General features: G+C 45.8%; 1 protein-coding gene across 1 annotated transcript in view; it reads left to right on the top strand.

Annotated features, from left to right (window-relative positions):
* The first annotated feature begins 202 nt into the window (after nt 1–202).
* LRP11 (LDL receptor related protein 11) overlaps nt 203–22,757 on the top strand; it is a 76,479-nt gene continuing 53,924 nt past the window's right edge. Inside the window, exons 1-2 of the mRNA XM_063917457.1 lie at nt 203–1,289; nt 8,111–8,268. Of these exons, the coding sequence (XP_063773527.1) occupies nt 572–1,289; nt 8,111–8,268 (876 nt within the window). The 5' untranslated portion in view covers nt 203–571. The remainder of the gene's footprint in view (nt 1,290–8,110; nt 8,269–22,757) is intronic.

The raw sequence follows: 22,757 nt of genomic DNA, 5'->3' as shown, positions 1-22,757 counted from the left end.
AACTTAACGCAAGGAACAAGTTATTACACCCACAAGGCACCAACGTGAACATCATAACTGAAGGGCAACTAATTTATTATTATGTTGGAAATAGGAAACATGCACCGACCAGGCGCCGTATGCTGAATTATCCTCTTTATATCAGACAGGAGGATGGATGTGATGTCACCGGTGTGGAGGGGCTGGGGGAGGGGTGAGCTGGGAGCTGTCACTCCTCTATGGTCCTGATTAGCTGGGAGATAGAACATACACCTGTCTTTGTAGAAGCTCTCTCACACCCACCAATCCTCTCTTCATTAGCAGTCTCTGGTGTCTGGGGGATGGAAGGATACGAACTGGCCGAGAGCTAAGAGAGGAGGGGGAGGCTGACACAGGAGCGCCATGCTCGGGCCTTGGGCTGCTTCTTGCTGCCAGCCACAGCCAGCACTACTATCTTGTGTATGGGATGTCAGGCTCCCAGCCACCGGTCAGGACACTATGAGATTTGCAGCATTGTTCCTCCATTAGGGGTTAGGCTCAGTGAATTGCGACTCGCTCTTGGAAGTTGGAAGGCATCTCCTCTCCGGGCAGCATGATCTATCCCTTCCCAGCATCACATCACCCGGTCCTGGGTATCAGGCCTGTCATCTCCTGCCTCAGCATCCTGTCTCTGCTACTATATTTTGATAGCGGGACCTGCAGAAGGGCGTCCCCCGGCTCCCCTGCCCCACAGCTGACAGATCTGAGATCGCAGATTACCGGGGTGGAGGAGCTGCTGGAAGAATTCCGCAAACAGCTACAGCAGCAGCGACAGCAGCAGGAGCCGCAGAACAGAGAGCACACACTGCCTGCGCAGCAGGATCGATGGCAGGGCTCGCACAGGCAGCAGCACGGGGATGAAAGGGATGCTCAGCAAGATGCAGGGGTGGAGGAGGAGGAAACCATGCAGAAAGAGCTGCAAGAAGTGGGTGTTCGTCCTGCGGGGGATGTGGGGGAGGACCTGTGTAACTTTAACCAGATGGAGGACTATATCATCCGCACTAAGGACTCACTGGAGGCCGGTGCCACCTTCCTGAAGGCGCCGACCGAGGTGTACAGCATGAAGCAGTGCCTGGAGGCGTGCTGCTCGCAGCCCGGATGCTCTGCGGCTGTGGTGGAGACATCAAGCCGGGGTCTCAGCTGCTTCCTGTTCGCCTGTGCTTCACGGGGGCGCAGCGTCTGCCAGTTCTCCCCGCACAGAGACTACAACAGCTACACTCTGGCCGATCGCAATGCCTCCTCCGGATGGGCAGCCCTGCGCACCGTCACCGGTAACCTGAGTATTACAGCCAACCTGCAGCCTTTTGTTTATCCATAGCTTTATTATTTACTTTCCTGTTTTGTTTCACATGCCTGACGTTCCAAATAATGTTATCAGATAGAGTACTGTCTATTGTATCCAAACTTATATACTGTATCTACAAAACGAAATGGAGAAGATATGACAGAAATATGAAATAAGGACCCTATTCAGAAAGGATTGCAAATTCTGATTTGAAGCAGTTAGTCCCGCATGTTGTGGGCTGCCCAGCATGCTACCCAGCCCCCCCCTCCCCCCTCCCCGCAGGTGCTTGTGACCACGCACTAAGGCCCTCATTCCGAGTTGGTCGCTCGTTATTTTCCTTCGCATCGGTATGATTTTCCGCTAACTGCGCATGCGCAATGTTCGCACTGCGGCTGCGTCAAGTAAATTTGCTAAGAAGTTTGGTATTTTACTCACGACATTACGAGGTTTTTTTCTTCGTTCTGGTGATCGTTGTGTGATTGACAGGAAGTGGGTGTTTCTGGGCGGAAACTGACCGTTTTATGGGTGTGTGTGAAAAAACGCTGCCGTTTCTGGGAAAAACGCGGGAGTGGCTGGAGAAACGGGGGAGTGTCTGGGCGAACGCTGGGTGTGTTTGTGACGTCAAACCAGGAACGAAACTGACTAAACTGATCGCAATGGCAGAGTAAGTGTCGAGCTACTCAGAAACTGCTAAGAAATTTCTATTCGCAATTTTGAGAATCTTTCGTTCGCAATTCTGCTAAGCTAAGATTCACTCCCAGTAGGCGGCGGCTTAGCGTGTGCAATGCTGCTAAAAGCAGCTTGCGAGCGAACAACTCGGAATGGAGGGCCTAAATGCGATCTCACCATAATTAGTGCACGATCACAGAAAGTAAGGAAGGAGGGTGCCACCATCTTTTTAATCGGAGCGGCTGCCCCGATCATGCCCATGCCACGCCCCCCCCCCCCCCGTTCGGAAGCAGCCGCCCCTCTATCCTTGACGCCGCCACTGCAAAGCTCCTTCTCCGCCTAGGAAATGGAGCGTTGCCACCCCGTACCCGCCCCGCGAATGTCTCTGCCTGATTCACATTTACTGCAGGTCACCCGACGAACTCAAAAATTCCGGTTGGATTTGCACCACCGGGGAGGTTTAGGTTGAGGGTTAGGCTCCGGGGGGTAGGGGGAGGGTTAGGTTTAGGCTGCTAGAAGGGAGGGTTAGGGGGCCATTGGGGGGATGTAAGTACACTTATCTTCTCCCCGATTCTCAGCATCGGGATGCCGCGGTTGGTATGCTGAAGTAACCAGGTGCTGACAGAATACTGTGGTAGATGATATGATCTCTCATGCTCAAGCATTTTAGCATGTCAGATGTAGTTATCTAGTATAACTAGAAGGGGTCAGTTCATTTAGGGGCAATGTTCCCGCCTCCGTGAGTAATTGGGCCGATACATTTTTGAGGCGATTCCCTGCACCTGCTGGAAATGCTGATCCACCGATCGGCGCCAATAAATGATCGACAATTCTTCTGGGAACTGGGGAAATTAACCATCTTAAAATTGCCCGTTTTGCTGACCCTGGCTGTTTTCAGCCGGGATCGGGGAATCAGGATTTTTAAGCATGTTTAATATTCTTGATCCCTCGGTCCACTCTCTCAATTCTTTACAGTGTGGGATTGATGCACAGTGAGTAGCACGTCAGATTGCATAGTGTATGTTTTGTGATTCCGGAATCATATACTGATCCGAACGTTTTGTCCGCATATCAACCCATACTACTGCAGGGACTAAACTGTGTTGCTGAGATGCATTCTTCTCATGTAGATGAAGATTATGCAAATGTCCCTGCAGACAAGCCCATGCAGTCATGTAAGTAAGGTAATAGCTTTCTGCAGAGCCGGCCCTAACCAATATGATGCCCTAGGCAAGATTTTGGCTGGTGCCCCCCTAGCACCACCGCTAGTTCCGCCTCTGACCCTACACCCCTTTCCCAGCACCATCACCCCCCACCCATAGCAGTTCTTTTTATTTTTTCCTACCTACCCCCTGTAATTTAAATAAGAACAGTGTGCACATTTGGTGCACAGCCCAAAAAGGTATGTGTTTTTTCTGGCAAGGTGCATGGCCACACAATAGTACCCCCAATTCCAATTATGCCTCACAGTAGTGCAACTTTATTCACAATTTATCATGCGATAGTGTCCCTTATTCACATTACATCACACAGTAGTACCACTTTATTTTATATACGTTACTCCTCACAGTAGTGCCCCTCATTTACATAACATCATACTAAATTGTTCCTTATTCACATTACACCACACCATATTGCTCCTTATTCACATTATACCACACCATATTGCTCCTTATTCACATTACACCACACCATATTGCTCCTTATTCACATTATACCACACCATATTGCTCTTTATTCACGTTACACCACCCCATATTGTTCTTTATTCACATTAGACCACACAGTAGTGCCCTTTTTATACGTTACGCCACACAGCAGAGCACCTTATACACATAATGCCACACATTGGTAATGCATTTATACACAATACCTCACAGTAATGCCTCTTACACATATGACACCCATTATTAATGTCCTTATAAACATAATGCACCTTACACATTATGCCAACCTTTATTAATGCCCTTATAGACATAATTTCCCTTACACATATGCCGCACATTGTTAATGCCCTTCTAAACATAATGACACACATAATGTCCCTTACACATATGCCGCACATTATTAGTGCCCTTCTACACATAATGACACACATAGTGCCCCTTACACATATGTTACACATTATTAATGCCCTTATACACATACTGACACATATAGTTCCTGGCGTGAGTCAACTGGCAGTTCTGCTAATGTCGGATGCCTATTTTTTAAGAAAATGCATCTTATTTGCATTGCTATGTGGCTAGGGTGCACAAGCAGCTTCTGCTGATTAAAATTATATGTGGCATGCCTATATACTGTGTGCGACTGTGGCTGTATCTGCATACGAAATGCTACACACAGAATATAGGCATGCCGCATATCATTTTAATCAGCAGAAGCTGCTTGTGACCCTAGGCATACCAGATGCCCTAGGCAATTGCCTAGTTTGCCTATACCTAGGGCCGGCTCTGGCTTTCTGTTTGTAAGCGTGCCTTTTGCACTTGCTGTAGAGCAGGTGCTAGTGCACACTAATAATGATGATGATGATGATGATGATGGTGATGACTTGTAGTCAGTGGCGGACTAGGATGGAAAACCAGCCTGGGAAATTGATGGAAGCAGCCCTAATGGGGGTGGGGTTTGTTGAGGGGGTGGGTTCTGTCAAGGGTTGCGGAATCCCTCCTTATAGGGCCTGATTCTGAGCTGGACGCAGTTGCTGCCTTCCTTACATCTTTTTTGCTGCAGTTGCATCTGTGACTTTATACTAATACCGCTACAATGCACTTCCCTGGTGTATATCCGTGCATCTGAATATGCAAGGACCGAGACTCCCACTGTCAGTGTCTAGAGACGCTGCAATCGTGCTTTGTGAGTCGTTAGACACAACCATCGGTCGCACCATTCAACTTTCACCAGCAATGTGCTAGGTGCAGATCATCCGATTATGTACTCCAACATGAGCGATTCAGAGTTTCTGTACCCAACCATTATCAGCAACATGCCCAAACTACGTTACCTCTGCTTCTGGTTAGCCAAAACTCTGTAATCGCCTAGGGAAGCCCAACACATTTCTAATACACTTCTTGGTGCGTGCGTCTGAATCTGTACTGTAACTATGTATGAACAGGAAGCAAGCGCGATGCAATGCAGATGCATACACAGACTAAGAACACATTGACCCCCACAGAAAAAAGCCACACACGCACACATTAGCCCCACAGAAAACAATAAAACACGTTGGCCTCCATAGCTCGCCACACTTATTTATTACCCCTCGGGGTGTGGCATGGACCAGCCCCCCAAGTGTGGATTCGGGGCCCTGGTCGGGATTTCGACCTCCGGGATTCCCATGGATGTCGGGATTCTGGTGTCGGTATTATGATGAACTGCTTCCCCACACACTAACTGCTTCCCCCCTACACACACACGGGCACTACAGAAAAAAAAACAAATTGACCACCGACATGAAAAAACAACAACTGACCCCCGTATGAAATAAAAAAACACATTGTCCCCCACAGAAAAAAAACAAATTGGCCCCCACAGAACCCCCCCCCCCACAAAACATTGGCACCCACAGAAAAAACCCACATTGGCCCCCACATAAAACCACCTCATATATTGGCACCTATAAAAATCAGAAACTCATTTGAAACCTACAGAAAACAATAAAACACATTGGCCCCCACAGGAAAAAAACACATTGACCCCATCAGGAAAACGATTTTTTTTTATCCCCCACAGGAAAAAATAAAACACATTGGCCCCCTCAGGGAAAAAAATACATTGACCCCCAAATGGAGAGAAATAAAAACACATCAGCATCCACAATAAATAAATGCGGTGGATAGTGTATGTTCCTGGGTTGAAGTGGTGGAGGGGGGGGGGGGGGGGGGAGAGGTTACTGTGTCTAGGAGACTGACACACTGAAATACAGGCAGATGCTGACAAAATGATGCTGAAAAAATGACGCTGACACACAAACAGACGCTGATGCTGACACACTGACAGATGCTGACACACTGAAGCTGACACAAACAGATGCTGACATACTGAAGCTGACACAAATAGATGCTGACATATTGAAGCTGCTAAAAACAGATGCTGACATACTGAAGTTGGCAGGCAGATGTTGACACACTGATACACATACAGAGGCTGACACATAGATTTTGACACACTGACGCAGATGCTGACACACAAACAGATGCTGACACACAGACACTATCACACTGACACTTCTAGTTAAAGTGTCTTGTGAGACATAAAAAGGTAAAAGACCAGACATTGATGAACAACTTTGTTCACAGATCTTTAGCAAATGTGGTGTGCATTGGCGTGTACATAAGCATGGTTTACTAATAGTCACTAACAGAGCATCCACAGATGACTTTTACTAGGACAATCTATGATAAATAATTTTGTGATGAGTTCCTTTTTGTTGATGCTTACTGATTGTTTATTTTGCATTCCATGAGTGATTGACATTATTTGTGAATTTGTGGTGAATTGGGATTGATTTGCAAATAAGTTTACCCATCGTTGGGTTTTTGAATATTGAATTAATGTTCACGTCTCCATTCTACTAACTGTTGCCTTTTGATGTAGCTGTGTACAGTACATCATGTTTTATGGAAAATCATCTTGATCTAATGTCTTGTTACATATGGGTCCTCATCCACCCATTCTTTTTGTGCTATAGTATATATGTATATATAGTATAGCTTTTTTGTTGCAGTGCATTTAGTATAAAGTTGCAGATTAAGAACAACAGTTGCATGGAATTGATTGAGTCTGTCCTCAATCTTTTGGCTTTTTACCCAGGTTTGCCCACCTCTGCTGCATGCAATGCCAGTGGTAGTGTCTAGGGAACTTGTGCGTTGCACATTTGTCGCTTTAGTGATGCAACAAAGACTGCTTATATATATACATTTGGTGTGGAATAGCTCAGTCACAAAGTCTGTTGCATGCTAACCTGCGCTATTTGGTGTGGTTTGAGGAAAGGTGTATGTGAACACATACGTAGTTGTAATACAATAGTCTTTGCTGTCTACTCTGGAAAAAAATGATACCAAAAATAATTTCCAGTAGAGCATACTATTTAGTAACACCAGAAAAAATGCTGCTTATTTGGGTACTGATCACACAAGCTGTAATCTGTGTGTATATTGCTTCTTGTCATAAATGACTCTTTCAATCCTTATAAAGGCCCATACACACTGGGCGATTTTGAGCTGAAAGCAGGTCACTTCTGGTGTTTTGAGCTGCTCTCAGCTCAAAGCCGCCCAGTGTGTATGCCCCGGCGATGAGAGCTGATGCGCGCTCGCGCTTCATCGCCGGTGGCAGCCGTTTATCTGCTGGTATCACCAGTAGATGAACGGCGGGGTGAGCGGCTTTCCATAGCGTCCTGCTGTGGAAAGCCGCTCACCCCCGCTGACATCGCTGGGCAGGGGGGTATGCACTGAGCGATTTTCAGCCCAGCGATCTCAACTATCATCGCTGTGCATACACGCTGGGCAAAAACGCCCAGTGTGTATGCACCTTAACAATGATGAGAGACAACAAAAGTAAACTGGATGTGCCCGACTGGTGTGCCTTCTTTATCTGGAAAGGGCAGCTAATTATTCATACCATATTGTTTCTCTTGGTACAGTTGCTGTTTATAAAGAACTTTTAACTATCTCTAATTACAAAGGACATGTCAGCTATTGTATTTCTCCACTTCCAGAATATGTGGTCTTGAAAGAACAGCAATATCTTCAGCCATAAGTAATTCATCAAATATACAGCATACATTTAGTGCTATCAATTAACAATTTGATGGAAAAAACCATCTAATTGCTGAAATTCACCAGATGGCTTAGCAGATGGTGCTATACCACTACACAGTACAGTGTAGTGTAATATATAAACACTGATGTACAGTACAAAATATGTTTTCAATATGTTTCTAGAATTGAACTCTGCTTGTTATTGAAAATGTACAAAATTGTGTGATATTGGATACAGTTGCATCAGGGGGTAACAAATAAAGTATGCCTAAGTTTTATAATAATGTGTAGTCTGCAAGTTTTTTATTTGGTAATTTTTAGTCTTTTTATTAAAAAGTGTTTATGATACTAAACATATAAAATCTTATTATCTCCTCTGCAGAGACTGACAAGCCACCCCACAGCAATGCGGGGCAAGATGTGGTACTACAGCTGCCTGATGACTGGGTAATCTTGGATGGACGTGAAAGTAATGATGACCATGGCATTATTCTTTATGAATGGACTCTGCTTCGTGGAGACAGATTTGTTGATATGAAGGTATTTTGCATGAACTCCTTTTAAACCTTTAAGGGGAATACGGCTTGGTATGTGTGACATCACTGTCAGTGTGTAGCTCGGCCATCCAGGCGTGTCACTGTGCACACCCCATCACCAAGATACCTACCTTATTAGTATCACGTATATGCTTGTTATATTCTCCAGTGCTTCCTGTATTGGTCTAGTTACCTTGGTGATGGGGGTGTGCCTCCACACAGTCACATGTCTGGATAGCCGAGCTACGCACTGACCGTGATGATATCATACACACCAAGCTGCCGGGTGGGTGGGAGGTTTCCTGGCACCGGCAATTGGTATTCACATTGTGGGGACACTTTTATAAGGAATGTTACTTGTTCATTTGTGTAATCCTGCCGAAAGTGCCACATTAAATAGGCCATCTACTGTGTGATTAAGAGCCAGTAGTGCCACCCCTCTATGGATTTTATATATATATATATATATATATATATATATATATATATCACACACACACACACACACACTCTCTCTCTCTCTCTCTCTCTCTCTCTCTCTCTCTCTCTCTCTCTCTCTCTCTCTCTCTCTCTCTCTCTCGACAAAAGTATTCGGACGCCTGACCATTACACCAACAGGAACTGTAATGACATTGTATTCAAATACCTATACTTTAATATGGAGTTGGTCCCCATTTGCAGCTATAACTGCTTCTACTTTTCTTGGAAGGCTTTCCACCAGATCTTGGAGTGTTTCTGTGGGAATTTGTGCCCATTCATTCTGTAGAGCATTTATGAAGGCAGGGACTGATGTTGGATGAGTAGGCCTGGCTCGCATTCTCCGTTCCAGTCATCCCAAATCTGCTCGATGGGGTTGAGGTCAGGGCTCTGTGTGGACCAGTCAAGTACTTACACACCAAACTCATCAAACCCTGTCTTTATAGTCCTTGCTTTGCGCACTGGGGCACAGTCATGTTGGAATAGAAAAGGGTCTTCCCCAAACTGTTACTACAAAGTTGGAAGCATAGTATTGTCCAACATGTCTTGGTATGCTGAAGCATTAAGATTGCCCTTCACTAGAGATAAGGGGCCTAGCTCAAACCCTGAAAAACAGCCCCATACCATTATCCCTCCTCTATCAAACTTCACAGGTGGCATAATGCAGTCAGGTAGGTAACGTTCTCCCGGCATCCGCCAAACGCAGAATTGCCTTTCTGACTGCCAAAGAGAGAAGCGTGAATATGTTTCCACTGCTCCACAGTCCAGTGTTGGTGTGCTATACACCACTCCATGACTTGGTGATGTGATGCTTGCATGCATCTGCTCAGTAATGGAAACCCATTCCATTAAGCTGCCGCTGCACAGTTTTTGTGCTTACATTAATGCCATTGGAAGTTTGGAACTCTTCAGATACTTCTATGCATCATGCGCTTTAGCAGTCGTTGACCCTGCTCTGTGATTTTACGTGGTCTTCCGATTCGTGGCTGAGTTACTGTTGTTCTTAAACCCTTCCACTTTCTAATAATATCACTTACAGTTGACCATGGAATATACAGCAGGGATGACATTCACAAACCGTCTTATTGCAAAGGTGGCATCTTATCACAGTACCACGCTTGAAGTCAATGTTTGCAAATGGAGACTGCATGGCTAGGTGAATATATATATTATATATGTATATACATCATACTTGCCTACCTGACCCTCTCCATGAGGGAGAAAATGCTCTGTTCCTGGACTTTCCTGGTAATGTATGATTGACATCACCTGTGGTGAGCTAGTTAATTGATAAGAAAAGTGTTTCACCACAGGTGATGGCAATCATACATTACCAGGAAAGTCCAGGAACAAAGCATTTTCTCTCTCATGGAGAGGGTCAGGTAGGCAAGTTTGATATACATATATACATATATATACATCCCAACATGACCCTCTCCAGGAGGGACAGAATACTCTGCTCCTGGACTTCCCTCTTAATTTATGATTGCCATCACCTGTGCTGAAACACCTTTCTTACCCATTAACCTGTTCACAACGGGTACCGGCAATCACAAATTAAGAGAAAAGTCCAGAAGCAGAGCATTTTGTCCCTCCTGGAGAGGGTTATGTTGGGAGGTATGTGTACGTATATGTGTGTTAGTACTGTGCAAAAGTTTTATTATAAAATATAAATAATAATAAAAAATTAAAGTCCAGGTGCTAGAGTTCATTATTCTTAATACAGATTAGCCAAAATTAGATGCAAAGCAATGTGTTTATTGTGCAAACAGCAACTTTTCGAATCAGTGTGATTCTTATTCAAACTCAACCACATATGATGCTGAAGGCCGAGTGTGTTCAACCACCCAAGGCGTGCGCGTTTCAGAATGCGTCTGCAAGAGTGGTTTCTATCTTATAAAATTGTCCCTGATGTTACGAAATAGTTCTATGGGAGATGATGTTAGCTAAAACAGATACAGAATAACAGGAAAAAACTGTCCTGTTCATGTTCTTTCAACAGATCATCATTGCACCAGTCATCTTTGGTGAGGACTGATGTCAGGTCCTATGAGTTATGTAGTAATTTTGAATTTTTTTAAGAACTGTGTATGTCTGTCAGTGAGGTGGTGATGTACTGCTGTCAGCAATGCAGGGATGTGGTTCTGTTAGTGATCAGTGAGGCAGCGATGTCAGCGAAACAGTGATGTGCTGTTGTCAGTGAGGGAGTGATGTGCTTCTGTCAGTGAGGGAGTGATGTGCTTCTGTCAGTGAGGGAGTGATGTGCTTCTGTCAGTGAGGGAGTGATGTGCTTCTGTCAGTGAGGGAGTGATGTGCTTCTGTCAGTGAGGGAGTGATGTGCTTCTGTCAATGATGCAAGGATGTGTCTCTTTTCTGTGAGTAGTGTCTCTGAGAATGATGCTAGTGTTTGCAGTTATCGAGTGATATAACTGTGGCTCTGCTATGAGGTTTGGTGAAAGTTGGAAGTAGTTCAAGTGTGCAGTCATTGAGACGTAATGTACAGTCATGGGTTCTAGTGTGTCCAATCATGTTTGTGGGATTGCTGTCATTATAACACACCTATATATATATATATATATATATATATATATATATATATATATATATATATATATATATATATACACACACACTGCTCAAAAAAATAAAGGGAACACTAAAATAACACATCCTAGATCTGAATGAATTAAATATTCTTATTAAATACTTTGGCCCTCATTCCGAGTTGTTCGCTCGGTATTTTTCATCGCATCGCAATGAAAATCCGCTTAGTACGCATGCGCAATGTTCGCACTGCGACTGCGCCAAGTAACTTTGCTATGTAGAAAGTAATTTTACTCACGGCTTTTTCATCGCTCCGGCGATCGTAATGTGATTGACAGGAAATGGGTGTTACTGGGCGGAAACACGGCGTTTCAGGGGCGTGTGGCTGAAAACGCTACCGTTTCCGGAAAAAACGCAGGAGTGGCCGGAGAAACGGTGGGAGTGCCTGGGCGAACGCTGGGTGTGTTTGTGACGTCAAACAGGAACGACAAGCACTGAACTGATCGCACAGGCAGAGTAAGTCTGAAGCTACTCTGAAACTGCTAAGTAGTTAGTAATCGCAATATTGCGAATACATCGGTCGCAATTTTAAGAAGCTAAGATTCACTCCCAGTAGGCGGCGGCTTAGCGTGTGTAACTCTGCTAAATTCGCCTTGCGACCGATCAACTCGGAATGAGGGCCCTTGTTCTTTACATAGTTGAATGTGCTGACAACAAAATCACGCAAAAATGATCAATGGAAATCAAATGTATTAACCCATGGAGGTCTGGATTTGGAGTCGCCCTCAAAATTAAAGTGGAAAAACACGCTACAGGCTGATCCAACTTTGATGTAATGTCCTTAAAACAAGTCAAAATGAGGCTCAGTAGTGTGTGTGGCCTCCACGTGCCTGTATGACCTCCCTACAACCCACACAAGTGGCTCAGATAGTGCAGTTCATCCAGGATAGCACATCAATGCGAGCTGTGGCAAGAAAGTTTGCTGTGTCTGTCAGCGTAGTGTCCAGAGCATGGAGGCGCTACCAGGAGACAGGCCAGTACATCAAGAGACGTGGAGGAGGCCGTAGGAGGGCAACAACCCAGCAGCAGGACCGCTACCTCTGCCTTTGTGCAAGGAGGAACAGGAGGAGCACTGCCAGAGCCCTGCAAAATGACCTCCAGCAAGCTACAAATGTGCATGTGTCTACTCAAACGATCAGAAACAGACTCCATGAGGGTGGTATGAGGGCCCAAAGCCCACAGGTGGGGGTTGTGCTTACAGCCCAACACCGTGCAGGACGTTTAGCATTTGCCAGAGAACACCAAGATTGGCAAATTCGCCACTGGCACCCTGTGCTCTTCACAGATGAAAGCAGGTTCTCACTGAGCACATGTGACAGACGTGACAGAGTCTGGAGACGCCAAGGAGAACGTTCTGCTGCCTGCAACATCCTCCAGCATGACCAGTTTGGCAGTGGGTCAGTAATGGTGTGGGGTGGCATTTCTTTGGGGGGCCGCACAGCCCTCCATGTGCTCGCCAGAGGTAGCCTGACTGCCATTAGGTACCGAGATGAGATCCTCAGACCCCTTGTGAGACCATATGCTGGTGCGGTTGGCCCTGGGTTCCTCCTAATGCAAGACAATGCTAGACCTCATGTGGCTGTAGTGTGTCAGCAGTTCCTGCAAGACGAAGGCATTGATGCTATGGACTGGCCCGCCCGTTCCCCAGACCTGAATCCAATTGAGCACATCTGGGACATCATGTCTCGCTCCATCCACCAATGCCACGTTGCTCCACAGACTGTCCAGGAGTTGGCGGATGCTTTAGTCCAGGTCTGAGAGGAGATCCCTCAGGAGACCATCCGCCACCTCATCAGGAGCATGCCCAGGCATTGTAGGGAGGTCATACAGGCACGAGGAGGCCACAGACCCTACTGAGCCTCATTTTGACTTGTTTTAAGAACATTACATCAAAGTTGGATCAGCCTGTAATGTGTTTTTCCACTTTAATTTTGAGGGTGACTCCAAATCCAGACCTCCATGGGTTAATAAATTTGATTTCCATTGATAATTTTTGTGTGATTTTGTTGTTGTCAGCACATTCAACTATGTAAAGAACAAAGTATTTAATAAGAATATTTAATTCATTCAGGTCTAGGATGTGTTATTTTAGTGTTCCCTTTATTTTTTTGAGCAGTGTGTATATATATATACATATATATATATATATATATATATACAGGTTGAGTATCCCATATCCATATATTCCGAAATACGGAATATTCCGAAATACGGACTTTTTTGAGTGAGAGTGAGATAGTGAAACCTTTGTTTTTTGATGGCTCAATGTACACAAACTTTGTTTAATACACAAAGTTATTAAAAATATTGTATTAAATGACCTTCAGGCTGTGTGTATAAGGTGTATATGAAACATAAATGAATTGTGTGAATGTAGACACACTTTGTTTAATGCACAAAGTTATAAAAAATATTGGCTTAAATGACCTTCAGGCTGTGTGTATAAGGTGTATATGTAACATAAATGCATTCTGTGCTTAGATTTAGGTCCCATCACCATGATATCTCACTATGGTATGCAATTATTCCAAAATACGGAAAAATCCGATATCCAAAATACCTCTGGTCCCAAGCATTTTGGATAAGGGAGACTCAACCTGTATATATATACAGTTGTGCTCATAAGTTTACATACCCTAGCAGAATTTGTTATTTTCTAGCCATTTGTCAGAGAATATGAATGATAACTCACAAACTTTTCTTTCACTCATGGTTAGTGGTTGGGTGAAGCCATTTATTGTCAAACAACTGTGTTTACTCTTTTTAAATCATAGTGACAACAGAAACTACCCAAATGACCCTGATCACAAGTTTACATACCCCCGTTAATACCGTGTATTGCCCCCTTTAACATCAATGACAGCTTGAAGTCTTTTGTGGTAGTTGTGGATGAGGCTCTTTATTTTCTCAAATGGTAAAGCTGCCCATTCTTCTTGGCAATAAGCCTCCAGTTCCTGTAAATTCTTGGGCTATCTTGCATGAACTGCACGTTTGAGATCTCCCCAGAGTGGCTCAATGATATTGAGGTCAGGAGACTGAGATGGCCACTCCAGAACCTTCACTTTATTCTGCTGTAGCCAATGACAGGTCGACTTGGCCTTGTGTTTTGGATCATTGTCATGTTGGAACGTCCAAGTACGTCCCATGCACAGCTTCCGGGCTGATGAGTGCAAATTTTCCTCCAGTATTTTCTGATAACATGCTGCATTCATCTTGCCATCAATTTTGACCAAGTTTCCAGTGCCTTTGTAGCTCACACATCCCCAAAACATCAGCGATCCACCTCCGTGTTTCACAGTAGGAATGGTGTACCTTTCATCATGGGCCTTGTTGACTCCTCTCCAAATGTAACGTTTATGGTTGTGGCCAAAAAGTGAAATTTTGGTTTTATCACTCCAAATGACTTTATTCCAGAAGTTTTGAGGCTTGTGTCTGTGCTGTTTGGAGTATTGTAAGTGGGATTATTTGTGGCATTTGCATAGTAATGGCTTTCTTCTGGCGACTTGACCATGCAGCCCATTTTTCTTCAAATGCCTCCTTATTGTGCATCTTGAAACAACCAGAACAGAGAGTCCTGTATTTCAGCTGAAGTTATTTGTGGATTTTTCTTTGCATCCCGAACAATTTTCCTGTCAGTTGTGGCTGAAATGTTTTTTGGTCTACCTGACCGTGATTTGGTTTACACAGAATCCCTAATTTTCCACTTCTTAATTAGAGTTTGAACACTGCTGATTGGCATTCACAATTGCTTGGATATCTTTTTATATCCCTTTCCTGTTTTATACAGTTCAATTACCCTTTCCCGCAGATCCTTTGACAATTCTTTTGCTTTCCCCATGACTCAGAATCCAGACACGTCCGTGCAGCACTGAATGAAAGATGCAATGGTCTTTCAGGAGTCCAGAAACTCACTGACCTTTTATACACACACACACTGATTACAAGCAAACAGATCACAGGTGAGGATGGTTACCTTTAGTAGCCATTCAAACCCATTTGTGTCAACTTGTGTGCATGTTATCAGGCCAAAATCTCCAGGGTATGTAAACTTTTGATCAGGGTCATTTGGGTAGTTTCTGTTGTCATTATGATTTTAAAAGAGTAAACACAGTTGTTTGACAATAAATGGCTTCACCCAACCACTAACCATGAGTGAAAGAAAAGTTTGTGAGTTATCATTCATGTTCTCTGACAAATGGCCAGAAAATCACAAAATCTTCTAGGGTATGTAAACTTATGAGCACAACTGTGTATGTGTGTGTGTGTGTGTGTGTGTGTGTGTGTGTGTGTGTGTGTATATATATACATATATATATATATATATATATATCTCATACGTCCTAGAGGATGCTGGGGTCACTATTAGAACCATGGGGTATAGACGGGATCCGCAGGAGACATGGGCACTTTAAGACTTTCAAAGGGTGTGAACTGGCTCCTCCCTCTATGCCCCTCCTCCAGACTTCAGTTTTAGAATTGTGCCCAGTGAGACTGGACGCACTACAGGGGAGCTCTACTGAGTTTCTCTGAAAAATACTTTTTTTTAGCTTTTTTATGTTCAGGCAGGCTGCTGGCAACAGTCTCCCTGCTTCTTGGGACTTAGGGGAGAGAAGTATGACCCACTTCTAGTGAGTTCAGGGGCTCTGCTTCTGGCTACAGGACACCATTAGCTCCTGAGGGTGCTGATCGCTGGGTACGCCTAGATGCTCACTCCCGCAGCCGGCCGTCACCCCCTTACAGAGCCAGAAGTCAGAAGACAGGTGAGTAACAGAAGAAAAGAAGACTTCTTCTTTAGTGACGGCATTGTCTGAGGTACCGCACAGCGAACAGACGATACGCGCCAAGCTCCCACACACAGCACTACAGGGTGCACGGCGGGGGGTGGGGGGCGCCCTTGGCAGCTAAAAACATCCTCAATCTTACACTGGCAAGTATAAATAATAGAAAAAGCGGGGCAGAAGCGCGCCATTAAGGGGGCGGGGCTTCTTCCCCACAGCTCACGGCGCCATTTCCTCTCCGCAAGCTGTAGAGACGCTGGTCCTCCTCACACTGACAAGTATCAGGGGTGCAAAACGGGGGGTGAGGCATGTAAATTGGTGCAATATAAGTGATAGTTAAAGCGCTATAGGTCTGAGGCAATTTCTTGGTGGTTTCAGACCTGTTGATTTTGCGCTGGGTTGTGAGCTGGCAAATCCCCTCTGTGTCTCTCTGACAGACTTTACTGTTGGTCTGTCCCCTATATGCCCGGTGTGTCTGTGAGTGTTTGGTGCACGTGTGTCGACATGTCTAAGGCTGAAGGCTCTTCCCAGGAGGAGGCTGTATTAGGGACACAAACGGCTGCAGGGGTGACCCTGTCGGCACCGCCGACGCCTGATTGGGTAAATGTGTTGAACGCCTTGAATGCTAATGGGGCTCTTATTAGTAAGAGGCTAGATAAGTCTGAGTCTCAGACCCAGGCATGGAAGAAATCTGTGGAAGATATGTTATTGCAAAGTCAGGTCCCCTCAGGGTCACAAAAATGTACGTTGGCCCAGTTGGCAGACACTGACACCGACATGGACTCTGATTCCAATGTCGACTATAGCGATTCCAGATTAGATCCAAAATTGGCAAAAAGCATTCAGTACATGATTGTGGTGGTTAAAGAGGTATTACATATCACTGAGGACCCGGCTGTCCCTGATAAAAGGGTCTGTATATATAAGGAAAGGAAACCTGAGATAACGTTTCCTCCCTCTCATGAACTGAACACGCTATTTGAAAAAGTCTGGGAAAGTCCTGACAGAAAGTTTCAGATTCCCAAAAGAATTACGGTAGCTTATCCGTTTCCCTCGGCGGATAGGGAAAAGTGGTAGTCACCCCCCTACTGTGGATAAGGCCCTGTCACGTTTGTCTAAAAAGGTGGCTCTCCCGTCACCTGACACGGCAGCCTTTAAGGATCCTGTGGATCTTAAACAAGAAACTACATTAAAGTCCATTTATGCGACCACAGGTACGCTACTCAGACCTGTCATTGCATCTGCGTGGGTAAGTAGTGCTATCAAAAAGTGGGCAGACAACTTGTCTTCTGAAGTAGATACCCTAGATAGGGATAGCATCCTCTTAACGCTGGGTTATATCAAGGATGCTGCAACATACCTTAAGGAAGCTGCGAGAGATATTGGTCTTTTGGGATCAAAGGCCAATGGCATGGCAGTCTCAGCTAGGCAAGCATTGTGGATTCACCAATGGAATGCTGATGCTGATTTCAAGAAAAGTATGGAATCTCTACCATATAAAGGTAAGGCCTTATTCGGTGACGGCCTTGATGATTTGGTATCTACAGCTACCGCGGGTAAGTCATCTTTTTTGCCTTATGTTCCTCCACAACAAAAGAAAACGCACCACTATCAGATGCAGGTTTTTATTCGAGCCTATTTGTGGTTCCGAAGCCGGTCAGACCAATCCTAAACCTGAAATCCCTAAATTTCTACCAAAAGAGATTCAAATTCAAGATGGAATCTCTCCGAGCAGTGTTCTCCAGTCTGGAGGAAGGGGATTTTATGGTGTCGGTGGACATAAAGGATGCTACTTACATGTTCCTATTTATTCTCCGCATCAGGCTTACCTGAGATTTGCAATTCAGAAATGTCATTACCAATTTCAAACGTTGCCGTTTGGTCTGTCCACGGCTCAGAGGATTTTCACCAAAGTGATGGAGGAGATGATGGTTCTCCTTCAAAAGCAAGGAGTCACGATTATACCATACTTGGACGATCTCCTGATAAAGGCGAGATCCAGGGACCAGTTGGTGCAAAACGTAGCACTCTCCCTGACAGTTCTTCCGCAACATGGTTGGCTCCTAAACTTGCCAAAATCACAGTTGATTCCGACAACGCGGTTGTCGTTTTTGGGAATGATATTGGACACAGAACTACAGAGAGTCTTTCTTCCAGTGGAAAAGGTTCTGGAACTCCAGAGGCTGGTCAAACAAATTCTGAAACCAGCAAGAGTGTCAACCCATCAATGCATTCGGTTGCTGGGGAAGATGGTTGCGGCCTACGAGGCCATTCAATTTGGCAGGTTCCATGCCAGAGTGTTCCCGTGGGACCTGTTGGACAAGTGGTCCGGGTCCCACCTACAGATGCACCGGAGGATAATCCTGTCTTCCAAGACCAGGGTCTCACTCCTGTGGTGGCTGCACAGCTCTCACCTCCTAGAGGGGCTCAGGTTCGGGATGCAGGACTGGATCCTAGTGACCACGAATGTAAGCCTCCGAGGCTGGGGGGCAGTCACACTGGGAGAAAACTTCCAAGGAAAATGGTCAAGTCAGGAAACTTGTCTCCACATAAATGTTCTGGAGTTAAGGGCCATTTACAACGGCCTTCTGCAAGCGGAACATCTTCTTCAAGATCTGCCTGTACTGATCCAGTCGGACAATGTAACAGCAGTAGCGTACATAAACTGTCAGGGCGGAACGAAAAGCAGAGCCGCCATGGCAGAAGCCACAAAGATTTTCCGCTGGGCGGAAAAGCATACAAGCGCTCTGTCAGCGATCTTCATTCCAGGAGTGGACAACTGGGAAGCAGACTTCCTCAGCAGACACGATCTCCATCCAGGAGAGTGGGGCCTCCACCAAGAAGTCTTCGCAGAGGTGACAAGTCGTTGGGGAGTTCCTCAAGTAGACATGATGGCATCTCGTCTCAACAAGAAGCTTCAGAGATATTGTTCCAGGTCAAGGGACCCTCAAGCAATTGCAGTGGATGCACTGGTGACACCGTGGGTGTTTCAGTCGGTGTATGTATTCCCTCCACTTCCTCTCATTCCAAAAGTTCTAAAGATCATAAGAAGAACAAAGCTCCGGGCGATCCTCATTGTCCCAGACTGGCCAAGGAGGGCTTGGTATCCAGATCTTCAGGGATTACTCATAGGAGATCCCTGGCCTCTTCCTCTGCGCGAGAACCTGTTACAACAGGGGCCGTGCGTGTATCAGGACTTACCGCGACTACGTTTGATGGCATGGCAGTTGAGCGCAAAATCCTAGCCCATAAGGGTATTCCCAGTGAAGTCATTCCCACACTTATTCAGGCCAGAAAAGGGGTAACGTCTAAACATTACCACCGTATTTGGAGAAAATATGTTTCTTGGTGTGAATCCAAGGGGGCTCCTACGGAAGAGTTTCGGCTAGGGCGTTTTCTTCATTTTCTACAAGCAGGTGTGGATACGGGCCTAAAATTGGGCTCAATTAAGGTACAGATTTCAGCCTTATCGGTTTTCTTTCAGAAACAATTGGACTCCCTTCCAGAAGTTCAGACTTTCATGAAAGGTGTCTTGCACATACAACCTCCATTTGTGCCTCCAGTGGCACCATGGGATCTTGCAGTTCCTTCAATCACATTGGTTTGAACCTTTACGGAAGGTAGAGTTGAAATTCCTCACTTGGAAAGTGGTCATCCTGTTGGCCTTGGCATCTGCAAGGCGGGTGTCTGAGTTAGCGGCCTTGTCTCACAAGAGCCCTTATTTGATCTTCCATGAGGATAGAGCTGAATTGAGGACACGTCAGCAATTTCTACCGAAGGTGGTTTCCTCTTTCCACATGAACCAACCTATTGTGGTGCCTGTGGCTACTGACGCCTTCGCTGAGTCAAAATCTCTGGATGTGGTCAGAGCTTTGAAGATTTATGACGCTAGAACGGCTCAGATTAGGAAAACAGAGGCTCTGTTTGTCCTGTATGCTCCCAACAAGGTTCGGTGTCCTGCTTCCAAGCAGACCATTGCATGCTGGATCTGTAATACGATTCAACATGCTCATTCCACGGCTGGATTGCCGTTACCGGAATCGGTGAAGGCCCATTCTACTAGAAAGGTGGGCTCGTCTTGGGCGGCTGCCCGGGGGGTCTCGGCATTGCAACTTTGCCGAGCAGCTATTTGGTCGGGGTCAAATACATTTGCAAATTTCTACAAGTTTGACACCTTGGCCGATGAAGACCTTAAGTTTGGTCAATCGGTGCTGCAGAGTCATCCGTACTCTCTCGCCCGTTCTAGAGATTTGGTATAACCCCATGGTTATAATGGTGACCCCAGCATCCTCTAAGACAGGGGTGGGCAATTACTTCAGCTGAGGGGCCACTTGACACTTTCCTGTCAGTATTCGAGGGCCGCACACAAAATAGCAGCCCCCCCCCCCTCCATGCGCCAAAAATATAGGGACGTGGCTTGTGTGGAAGGGGCGTGGCCAAAAAATCATACAGATTCATATTAGGCTGCACAATAGTCTCCATTATTTAAATGATGCCACACAGTAGCGTCACTTACACACATTACAGCAGGTAGAGCTCTCTTTTACACACTGTGGGTGGGGGTGGGGGGAGGGTTTGGGTTAGGCTGCGATGAGTGGAGGTTAGGGTTGGGCACCGCCCTCGGAGGGTTAGGGTTAGGCTACTCGGGGAAGGGCCCTAGGTTTAGGCAGCCATGGGGGGTGGTTAGGGTTAGGCACCAAGGGAGGAGGTTAGGGTTAGGTTGCGGGGAGGGAGGGTTAGGGCGTTGGGAAGAAGGGAGAACACCCCTTACTCACCCCTGTCAGTTTCGAGATATCGGGATCCCAGCGTCGGTATTTTGAACGACGGGATCCCAAGTGGCGGTGAATCATACTGATCCAACACATACACAGAGCTACATATACAGAGTTACACAGACACATATACAGAGTTACATATACATAGTTACACAGACACATATACAGAGTTACACAGACACATATACAGAGTTACAGACATACAGTATACATAGAGTTACACAGACACATATAGAGCTACAGACACATATACAGAGCTACAGACACATATAGAGCTACAGACACATATACAGAGCTATAGACACATATAGAGTTACACAGAGACATATACATATACAGACACATACACAGAGTTGCAGGCACATTATCATTTACAGTTACACAGACATAATATAATTTATGGTCCCTCATACCTTAAATGAAAGACTGTCACTGCATGAAAACTTTGACTTCTTTGGAAGCCCATCATCCTACCTGCCATTCATAATAAAGTGCAGGAGCATCAGGGCTGTGCTCCATGCTGGATAGCCCCGCCCCCTGCAGGGACACTACTTCCTCCTTTCTTCTTTCTGATAATCAGGGATTTCCCATTAAAGGAGGGGGGCCCAGGACACATGCCCCGAGAGACCCCTGCTACTGAGAGCCCACCATTCTCCGCACGGCAAAGCAGTTCTTCCCCCTGTCTCAGAGGCGGAGCTTCGCCTGGCTGGCTGGGTGAGTGAGAATAGCAGGGGGAGGAGGAGCTGCGCTGACGGAGAAGGGGGAGAGATCACATAGTGCCGGCTGCGGCCACAGAGCCGCGCTGCCGCAGGCATCAGCTCGCAGCCGCTGCTGGTGACCTGGGCTGGAAGCTGGCCGGGACAATGACAAGCGGCCCTGTCGGGCCGCTTGTCATTGCATGCAGGTGGGAGGCAGCGGGCCGGGCAGGATCGGTTCGCGGGCGGCATCCGGCCCGCGGGCCGTATTTTGCCCACCCCTACTCTAGGACATATGAGAAAATAGGATTTTAATACCTACCGGTAAATCCTTTTCTCTTAGTCCGTAGGGGATGCTGGGCGCCCGTCCCAGTGCGTACTGTATCTGCAGTTATTAGTTGTGGTTACACACATGTTGTATTACTGTTTGATCAGCCTGTTGCTGAAATTGTTCATGCCATTGTCTAGCGTTCTGTTGAATGCCACGCGGTGCGGCATGCTTGTGGTGTGAGCTGGTATGCATCTCACCTTAGTTTAACAATAAGTCCTGTCCTCGTAATGTCTGTCTCCCTGGGCACAGTTCCTATAACTGGAGTCTGGAGGAGGGGCATAGAGGGAGGAGCCAGTTCACACCCTTTGAAAGTTTTAAAGTGCCCATGTCTCCTGCGGATCCCGTCTATACCCCCTGGTTCTAATGGGGACCCCAGCATCCTCTACGGACTAAGAGAAAAGGATTTACCGGTAGGTATTAAAATCCTATTTTATACACACACACACACACACACACACACACACACACACACACACACACACACACACACACACACACACACACACACACACACACACACACACACACACACACACACACACACACACACTCACACTATATACATATATATGGCCAGCCTAGAGCCCCCTGACAACCGATTCTTATGATACTTAGCCTTACACCTGCCTTTGAAAATGATCTACACAATGGTGAAAACCATATCGCAATGGGTTTAGTGGTTTTGAAGTTTATCGCAATCAGACAAACAAACAAACAAACTTTCTAATTTATAAGATGTATAGATATATAGATATATATGTTTAGAGAGAGAAACATGTTTGCTGTTCATATCCCACAGCTGGTGTTTCCTACACACCCAGAAAACATTTGAT

The sequence above is a fragment of the Pseudophryne corroboree genome, chromosome 4 (genome assembly GCF_028390025.1).
Source record: "Pseudophryne corroboree isolate aPseCor3 chromosome 4, aPseCor3.hap2, whole genome shotgun sequence".
Taxonomy (NCBI): domain Eukaryota; kingdom Metazoa; phylum Chordata; class Amphibia; order Anura; family Myobatrachidae; genus Pseudophryne; species Pseudophryne corroboree.
Note: the sequence above shows the minus strand (reverse complement) of the source record. Positions and strands in the feature narration are given on the sequence as shown.